Source organism: Brassica oleracea, chromosome C9, assembly GCF_000695525.1.
Source record: "Brassica oleracea var. oleracea cultivar TO1000 chromosome C9, BOL, whole genome shotgun sequence".
Taxonomy (NCBI): domain Eukaryota; kingdom Viridiplantae; phylum Streptophyta; class Magnoliopsida; order Brassicales; family Brassicaceae; genus Brassica; species Brassica oleracea.
In genome coordinates, this window is record NC_027756.1 from 52,981,353 (window position 1) to 52,991,185 (window position 9,833).

The 9,833-nt window shown below is 27.7% G+C and overlaps 1 protein-coding gene and 1 long non-coding RNA gene across 2 annotated transcripts; one reads left to right on the forward strand and one right to left on the reverse strand.

Annotated features, from left to right (window-relative positions):
- Positions 1 to 3,877: 3,877 nt before the first annotated feature.
- On the reverse strand, positions 3,878 to 4,308 carry LOC106317663. Its single transcript, XR_001265190.1, has 2 exons — positions 4,190 to 4,308; positions 3,878 to 4,100 (listed from the first exon to the last, which is right to left on the reverse strand). It is a non-coding gene; the product is annotated as an uncharacterized LOC106317663 (long non-coding RNA).
- A 3,296-nt stretch (positions 4,309 to 7,604) lies between these two features.
- LOC106315341 (ubiquitin-conjugating enzyme E2 22-like) lies at positions 7,605 to 9,632 on the forward strand. The gene is made up of 6 exons (XM_013753072.1): positions 7,605 to 7,650; positions 8,416 to 8,514; positions 8,590 to 8,667; positions 8,729 to 8,841; positions 8,944 to 9,047; positions 9,138 to 9,632. The coding sequence occupies exons 1-6, from the start codon at positions 7,605 to 7,607 to the stop codon at positions 9,439 to 9,441; spliced, it is 744 nt and encodes a 247-aa protein (XP_013608526.1). The 3' UTR covers positions 9,442 to 9,632.
- Positions 9,633 to 9,833: the final 201 nt, after the last annotated feature.

Sequence of the window (9,833 nt, forward strand, 5' to 3'; positions counted from 1 at the left end):
GTATAGATCCTTAAAGTCCTAGACATTTGGACCTTATTAGGTATTTGAAAACATTTGGTTTGAGGTTTAGGTTGGTTTCTTTCAGTTCTGAATTCATAATTCAAATACATGAAAATAACTAACTTTTGGGTACATAACGGGTCCGACTGGATCTAATATTTTAAACCCGAAAAGATTTGAAATATCCAAAAAAATCTAAATAGTACACGAAAACCCAAAAGATATTTGACACGAAAACATACCCGAAAACTCAAACGAATATCCAAAATATTAAAATATCTAAGAAAACCTTAAATTTTACCTTAAAATCTGATCCGAAAACCAAATAAAAAAAAGTAAATTTTTATCAAAATGTGATTTTTTTTTTAAATTAAATTTTAGCTAAAACTGAAAACTATAACAAATATCTAAACTTGAAAACTAAAAATTATCCGTAATTTCAAAAATATATTCAAAATATTAAAATATACCTAATAAATAAAAACTATTTTGGATACTCGATTGGTCGAGAATAGGACTTGGACTTGATAGAAACTTGCGGGTCCAAAAACTATGCAATAGGTACTTTGCCCTGGATCCATACAAAAAGTCGAACCTGTAAACTAATTCATAAATTATACAAATTTTAAAAAATTTCTTCGATATAATACGACTTTCTAACATAATAATGTACAACATCACTAAATACTATTTCATATCAAAATTTGTGTATCATCCAAAATAACCCGTGATTTCGAAGCGCGAGTCAAAATCTAGTGTGTTTTGAAGTTGAAGCCATCATGAGAATATGATCATGAGAGGAAATACAATGAACCTGACTACTCTTTTTCTTGCTAATTCTCTCCCTATCCATTGTCTCAAAAACCCACACATGAAGCCTATCTCCAAGAAAAAAAATAAGTTTCTCCAAGATTCTAATATTTTAACTTAGCTTTCATATCAATTAATTTAGTAAAACTTTACAATACTCTTTAAATTAGTGGACTAACCGCTATAAAATCTCTATTCTCTAAAGAAACAGAGATAACAAAGGTTCCAAACCTCTTTGAATTTCATCATATGTTAGTGCAGGATGCAACCATGCATTAAAACAGTATTGTCATATTTTTAATTTTTTCTCAAAATCTATGTGTTAACTCCTACGAAAATATTGAGTTTTTCGGTAAATGCTCTATACACCGAAGCCTATAATCTTTAGTGTTGTTTTAAAATTTCTAAACACAGGTTCCAAACCTTATTTTCGCATGATGCAAACCTTATTTTTAACAATACCCCCAAAATTAGTGGAGTAACCACTATAAAATCGCTATTCACTAGAGAAACGGAGACAACAAAGGTTCCAAAACTCTTTGACATTCATCATATGTTAGTACATGATGTAACTGTGCATTAAAATAGTATTGTCATATTTTTTATTTTTTTCTCAAAATCTATGTGTACCCCTACGAAAATATTGAGTTTTTCGGTAAATACTCTATATACTGAAGCCTATGATCTTTAGTGTTGTTTTAAAATTTCTAAACACATTATACATTTATATTAATGTATATTAAACTCTATTTCATGGTATTTGAGCATCTTTTTAATTTGTATAAATTAATTTAGTCAACCAATATAAAATCGCTATTCTCTGGAGAAACAAAGATAACTAAGGTTCTAAACTTCTTTGACCTTCATCATATGTTAGTGCATAATGCAAAAATGTATTAAAACAGTATTGTCATATTTTTGAATTTTTCTCAAAATCTATGTGTTGAAAATATTGTGGTTTTTGGTAAATGCTCTATATATTGAAGTCTATGATCTTTAGTGTTGTTTTAAAATTTCTAAACACATTCTACATTCATATTAATGTATATTAAACTCTATTTCATGGTACATGAGCATCTTTTTAATTTGTATAGATTAATTTAGTAAAACTTCATAATACTCCCTAAATTGGTGGACTAACCACTATAAAATCGCTATTCTCTAGAGAAACGGAGATAACAAAAGTTCCAAACTTCTTTGACATTCATCATATGTTAGTGCATGATGCAATTATGCATTAAAACAATATTTTCATGGTTTTGATTTTTTCTCAAAATCTATGTGTTTACCCCTACGAAAATATTGAGTTTTTCGGTAAATGCTCTATACACTAAAGCCTTTGATCTTTTCTGTTGTTTTAAACTTTCTACTAATATTCTATATTCGTATTAATGTATATTAAACTATATTTCATGGTACATATGCATCGTTTAAATTTTTTATCAATTGATTTAGTAAAACTCACAATACACCCTAAATTGGTGGACTAATTATTATAAAATTGCTATTCTCTAGATAAACGGAGAAAAAAAAAAGTTCCAAACCTCTTTAAACTTCATAATATGTTAGTGGAGGATGCTACTATGCGTTAAAATAACATTGTCAAATTTTCTCAAAATCTATATGTTTACCCTTACAAAAATATTGAGTTTTTCTGTAAATGCTATATATACTGAAGTCTATGATCTTTAGTGTTGTTTTAAAATTTTTAAATACATTATACATTTGTATTAATGTATATTATACATTTTGTTTTGTAAACTTATATATATCATTCTTGGCATCTTACAATTTTTTATTTTCTTTCGACATCATAAAATCTCTTTCAGGTATATATGTCCACTAATTATCAACACCTATAATATCATTAAACTTTAATAAAATTTATTTACATCATTGTTTCTCTCGACCTGCTCACTCATATCCATAAGAATAGTTGTAATAATTCAATCAAGAGATGAAACTAGGCAAAATGGTGAATTAGTGCACGAACTAGGCCATATCGCCTAATCAATATATAAACTATTTGATTGTGTGATCTGATATTTGGACTAATAACGAATTTAAATTTAATACATCAACTTAGAATAAAAGACATTTAAATACATACAACCATCATCATGCCCGTAAAATGGTGACATGAAACAGTTCGTAACTGAATCATTTTAGTTTAAACGAAACAAATGATGCGATCCGATACCTGAACTTATAACAAATTTGAATTTTAATACCTGAACTAAGAATAAATTTTTTTTTAACTACATGGAGCATGATTTATCACATAAATTCATCCAAGTAAATGCCTAGTCGAAACAGCTAGATTGACGATGAAGACATGATCCATCGGCAAAACCTATCATTTTTTTACTCAAATGTGAATTTAACATATGTACTATGTTGTTCTTCTGCTTAAGGTTGTGGAAATATGTATTGTCGAAGTGGAATCTCGTGTTAGAAAGATTTATTCTCGGTATTCATTATGTCGACTCAAAAGATATCAAAATGAATAGTTTCAAAAAAATAATATCAAAATGAAGAATAGGGTATATCAGAATGGTGACAGAAATTCGGCCCAATAGAAGGTGCATGACAACATGGACTGAATGCATCTGCAGAGCTTCTACTATGAGACGTCTCCGTTCATAAGATTTATTTATATGTTAGAGAAAAAATGAATATTTATTTTAAAATGAATATTTTTATTTTTCACTTAATTATATTTACATTCTCTTGTTAGTTTCTTTTTTTTTAAATGAATATATGTACAAAGGAAAAAATGAATATTTTATTTTTAAATGAATATTTTTATTTTTCACTTAATACATTTACCGATTTTTTATTAGTTTCCTTTTTCACTTCATTTATTTTTGCATGAGATATATATGTAACGTTACTTGTTCTTCACGTGTTTTCCTCTATATTTTACAGTTCTATGTCATGTGGGATGTTTACATTATTAATATATACTATACTCTTATTAATGTTTTTTAGAAAAGTCATGCAACTTTGACTAATGTTTTCTCGAGGTTAATCAAAGTAACTTCAATTTGATAACGTTTTTTTTTTTGTAAAAGCATTTTATGTATTATTGGTAGTATTATTTCATTTCATACAAGATATAATATCTAATGATATTATTTAATATTTTATTTAGTGTTCAGCACAACAACAAGTGCCACCAACACAGTCTCCCCTTATCGGACCCTTTTTGGTATAACAAAACGGCGTACACACTCCTTTGTCGTCACATGGACCATAGCATAGATTATACGCTTTTTTTACTCCGAAATCTATTCGAATAGTAAGAAATAATAAAATATTAAAATTATGCAGGAATGAAGACTTTAGCATAACTAAAAATTATATTTTAATGTAGTACCTGAAACAATATTGGTGCAGCGAACAATTGACATCGTGAAAAAAAGAGTGAAAACAAATGCGATTAATATACATTTTTTGGAGATACTCATTTTGTAGGATGTTTTATAAATTGTTTGAGAGTTCTATTATATTTTAGATTGATATATATATATATACATATAAACATAAACTTACATTAATTATATTTTTGTAAAGAAAATCTTTCTATTAATTTTCTGAGATTATAGTCAAAATAAGATAAAAGTGCATGATTCATTTACCTAAGCATATAAACATAAACTTGCATTAATTATATTTTTGTAAGGAAAATCTTTCAATTAATTTTCTGAGATTATAGTCAAAATAATATAAAAATGCGTGATTTATTTACTTAAGCATATAAACATAAACTTGCATTATTTATATTTTGTAAGAAAATCTTTCAATTATTTTTCTGAGATTATAGTAAAAATAATATAAAAGTGCATGATTCATTTACCTAAGCATATCAATCTACATAAAAAACATAAACTTGTGTTAATTATATTTTTCTAAAGAAAACCTTTCAATTAATTTTCTGAGATTATAGTCAAAATAATATAAAAGTGCATGATTCATTTTCCTAAGCATATAAACATAAACTTGCATTAATTATATTTTTGTAAAGAAAATCTTTCAATTAATTTTCTGAGATTGTAGTCAAAACGATATAAAAGTGCATGATTCATTTACTTCAGAATATAAACATAAACTTGCATTAGTTATATTTTTGTAAATAAAATCTTTCAATTAATTTTCTGAGATTATAATTAAAATAATATAAAAGTGCATGATTCATTTACCTAAGCATATCAATCTACATATAAACATAAACTCGCATTAGTTATATTTTTGTAAAGAAAATCTTTCAATGATTTTCTGAGATTATAGTCAAAATAATATAAAAGTGCATGATTCATTTACCTAAGCATATGAATATTAGTGTGAAAGTTTTATTTTCTTTCAGATTGCCTTCTCAAGATATAATTTGTATATTGAAACAGATTTTTCAAAATGTAATAGATATAAATTAAAATTGTTATCATGGACTAAATGTTTTGAATAATCTTAGTCTATATAATTCAGGTAAAATATATTTACTTTATTCAGTTATTTATATTAATTGTTTTGTAAATTTGTGTGTTTACATTAAATGCCTTCATGGCTAGATAACAACTAGTTATGAACTTTAATTATCAGTTTTTTGTCAGAAATTTATTTCATTTTATAAATTTAATTTTTAATTAATTATTACTTTTGTAATATATCAAGAAAATAATGTCCAATATATTTATTATAATATATTCTTATGGTTATTCCAATCTTTCGTAAAAATATATATTATGATTTTCTCTTATAATAGCAAACACAGACAAGACAAATTTCACAATAACATATGAAATGTAAATATGTTCACACCAAGTTTTCAAAATAAAATAATAGATAATTGTTTAATATAAAACAAAAGTAAGATACCAAACATATACTAATTGACATTAAAAATTATATTACTAAAAAAATCTTGCAATCTTTAATGTAATAATTTAGAGTTACATATTTTCAAAAAATTAATATTTATTCACAATCATCCCCATTTGGAACCTTATTGTGGTAATATATTGATAATAACACAAGTTTTGAACGTGTTAATATCTGTAATATGATACAATCTCGACCGTCTCAAGATTTATTAACCATTCCATCTTATTTATCTTATTGATATCACTCAGATCATCCTAAGGAGTGACTTTACTCTCTCAAACAAGAGGTTCAATCGTAGTACTTAGGGATCGAATCTATAAGATAGGATGTTTAGGCGAGCTGATACACTAGGACTCAACCGCTCACTTTATAACACTATCAATCGACGATCCAGTGTCGATGTCGATCGACGCTCGACTGACGATGTCGATCGATGGTTGTGGCGAGTTGATTACCATAAAGAATGTTAGATCAGCATGTTTCTAAAAAACTTAACTTAATCAGAATATTATCACGCAAAGAATCTACTCTCGCAGTTTCCCATGTCCTAAGTTCAGGATCTAGTTAATTACTCTAGAACCATGCATTAAGTGATCTAGTTAACACATTGATTTTGAGAAAAAAATTAAAATATGAAAATTTTGTTTTAATGTATAGTTGAATCTTTCACTAACATATGATGAAGGTCAAAGTGTTTTGGAACTTTCTTTGTCTCTGTTTCTCTAGAAAATAACGATTTTATAGTGGTTAATCCGCCAATTTAAGGAGTATTATGAAGTTTTACTAAATTAATTGACAAAAAAATAAAACAATGTTCATATATCATGAAAGAGAGATTAATATAAATCGTTACAAATGTAAAATGTTTTTTGAAATTTTAAAGCAATACTAAAGACATATGCTTCAGTATATAGAGCATTTACCGAAAAATTCAATATTTTTGTAGGGTTAACACATAGATTTAGAGAAAAAATCAAAAATACGAAAATTTTGTTTTAATGCATAGTTACATCCTTCACTAACATATGATGAAGGTCAAAGAGGTTTGAAATTTTTTTTGTCTTCATTTCTCTAGAAAATAGAGATTTTATAGTGGTTAGTCCACCAATTTAGGAAGTATTATGAAGTTTTATTAAATTAATTGACAAAAATTAAAACAATGCCCATGTACCATGAAAGAAAGTTTAATATATATTAATACAAATGTATAATGTGTTCAGAAATTTTAAAACAACACTAACGATCATAGCCTTCAGTATGTAGAGCATTTACCGAAAAATTAAATATTTTCGTATGGGTTAACACATAGATTTTGAGAAAAATTCAAAAATATGAAAATACTGTTTTAATGTATAGGTGCATCCTTCACTAACATATGATTAAAGTCAAAGAGATTTGTAACTTTTGTTGTCTCCGTTTCTCTAGAAAATAGTGATATTATTGTGGTTAGTCCACCAATTTAGGGAGTATTATGAAGTTTTACTAAATTAATTGACAAAATATTAAAACAATGCCCATATATCATGAAAGAAAGTTTAATATACATTACTACAAATATAGAATGTGTTCAGAAATTTCAAAACAACACTAAAGATCATATGTTTCAGTATATAGAGCATTTACCGAAAAATTCAAAATTTTCGTAGGGGTTTAAACATAGATTTTGAGAAAAAATCAAAAAATATGAAAATACTGTTTTAATGCATAGTTGCATCTTTCACTAAAATATTATAAATATCAAAGAGGTTTGGACATTTTGTTGTGTCTGTTTCTTTAGAAAATAATAATTTTATAGTGGTTAGTCTACCAATTTATGGAGTATTATGAAATTTTACTAAATTAATTGACAAAAAAATAAAACGATGTCTATTTATCATGAAAGAGAGTGTAATATACATCAATACAAATGTAAAATGTTTTCTAGAAAATTTAAAGCAACATTAAAGATCAAATGCTTCAGTATATAGAGCATTTACCGAAAAATTCAATATTTTCGTAGGGGTTACACATAGATTTTGAGAAAAAAATCAAAAATACAAAAAAATTGTTTTAATTCATAGTTGTATCATTCACTAACATATGATGAAGGTCAAAGAGGTTTGAAACTTTTGCTGTCTCTGTTTTTCTAGAAAATAATGATTTTATAGTGGTTAATCTACTAATTTAAGGAGTATTAGGTATTATTACTAAATTAATTAACAAAACATTAAAATAATTCTCATGTACCATGAAAGAGAGTTTAATATACATTAAAATACAAATGCAGAATGTGTTGAAATTTTTTAAAACAACACTAAAAATCATAGGCTTCAGTATATAGAGCATTTACCGAAAAATTCAATATTTTTGTAGGGGTTAACATATAGATTTTGAGATAAATTCAAAAATATGAAAATTTTGTTTTAATGTATAGTTGAATCTTTCACTAACATATGATGAAGGTCAAAGAGGTTTGGAACTTTTTTTGTCTCTGTTTCTCTAGAAAATAGCGATTTTATAGTGGTTAGTCCACCAATTGAGGGAGTGTTACGAAGTTTTATTAAATTAATTGATAAAAATTAAAACAATGCTCATGTACCATGAAATAGAGTTTAATATACATTAATACAAATGTATAATGTGTTCAAAAATTTTAAAACAACACTAAAGATCATAAGCTTCAGTATATATAACATTTACCAAAAAATTAAATATTTTCGTAGGAATAAACAAATAGATTTTGAGAAAAATTCAAGAATGTCGATGAATCTCCTCCGGATGGCATCAAGGTTGTGGTCAACGACGAGGACTTCTCTCAAATATGTGCTGATATTGAAGGGCCAGGTGCATTATTATTTCCGTATTTAATGATTAGTTGATTACTGTGTTGAATGATTTTTCTATATTGATTGTGTACAGTTGGGACTCCTTATGAGAATGGACTTTTCCGTATGAAGTTGGCATTATCTCATGATTTTCCACATTCTCCGCCTAAAGGTATGTGTCTAATATAAAAATTGAGGGACCACATTCTGATTTATTTGGTCTGCCATTGTAGGCTACTTTATGACAAAGATATTCCATCCCAATGTTGCTTCTAACGGAGAGATTTGCGTTAACACGCTTAAGAAAGATTGGAACCCTAGTCTTGGATTAAGACATGTTCTCTCTGTAAGATCCTTCACACTTGTGTCTTTTCATTTCTTTGATCAGATTACTTAATACTTGAGAGAGTGAGCTTTTCTTTGTGTGTGTGTTTGTACTTGTTAACAGGTTGTGAGGTGCTTACTAATCGAGCCATTTCCAGAATCTGCATTAAACGAACAGGCTGGAAAGATGCTACTTGAGAACTATGAAGAGTACGCTAGGCATGCTCGGTGAGTCCATCTACTTTGAGTCTCATATTCTGTCAAAATCTCTTTGGAGCATTCTGTTTTTAAGTCGAAATCTTCTGGACTTGTGTGCAGGCTTTACACGGGTATCCATGCTAAACCAAAACCTAAGTTCAAAACAGGAGCTATCTCAGAGTCAACAACGGCTCTAAATGTTGGCCAGCCCAACAACGAGACGCCTGCTGCAATACCCTCTTCAGTGGCAGACATCAATAGAGTAATAACAGCGACTGAACAAATTGCTAACGTGCCTGTAGCAGCAGCAGCAGGATCTGCAAGTGTGGCCACTACGACACAGAAAAGAGAAGCCGGTTTGGCCAAGGTTCAGGCAGACAAGAAGAAGGTAGATGCCAGAAAGAAGAGCTTGAAGAGACTATGATGATACTTCTCAATTAGTGTCATTTATCTTATCTCCATCTCATAATGTTTGGATTCTTCTGTCATGTCATCATGACTCTGCCCCCTTTTTGCTCAACTCTTTTCCTATCAAAGTTGGAGTGACTATTAGAAATTTCTAAAAATATAAAACAAATCCATATATTATATGCAGCCAGTTCTAGTCTCCTCTTTCATCAAACATCATATAATAAGCTGTGTGACCTTCAAATTTACTCAACTAATTTTATATCAAATCAATACACAATATTTCCAACAAGTAATATAACAATTAATTGTATATTACATCTGAAAATAGAAAACAATACCATATATTAGCAAATGGAACTCTAATCTCCTCTTTCATCAAACATCATAACCTGTGTGGCCATCAAA

Coding starts and splice junctions, on each gene's coding strand:
- LOC106315341 (XM_013753072.1), top strand. CDS start 7,605: ATGTTTTCTAGAAAATTTAAAGCAACATTAAAGATCAAATGCTTCA. Junction 8,668..8,728: donor TCCACATTCTCCGCCTAAAG/GTATGTGTCTAA, acceptor CTGCCATTGTAG/GCTACTTTATGACAAAGATA. Junction 9,048..9,137: donor GAGTACGCTAGGCATGCTCG/GTGAGTCCATCT, acceptor ACTTGTGTGCAG/GCTTTACACGGGTATCCATG.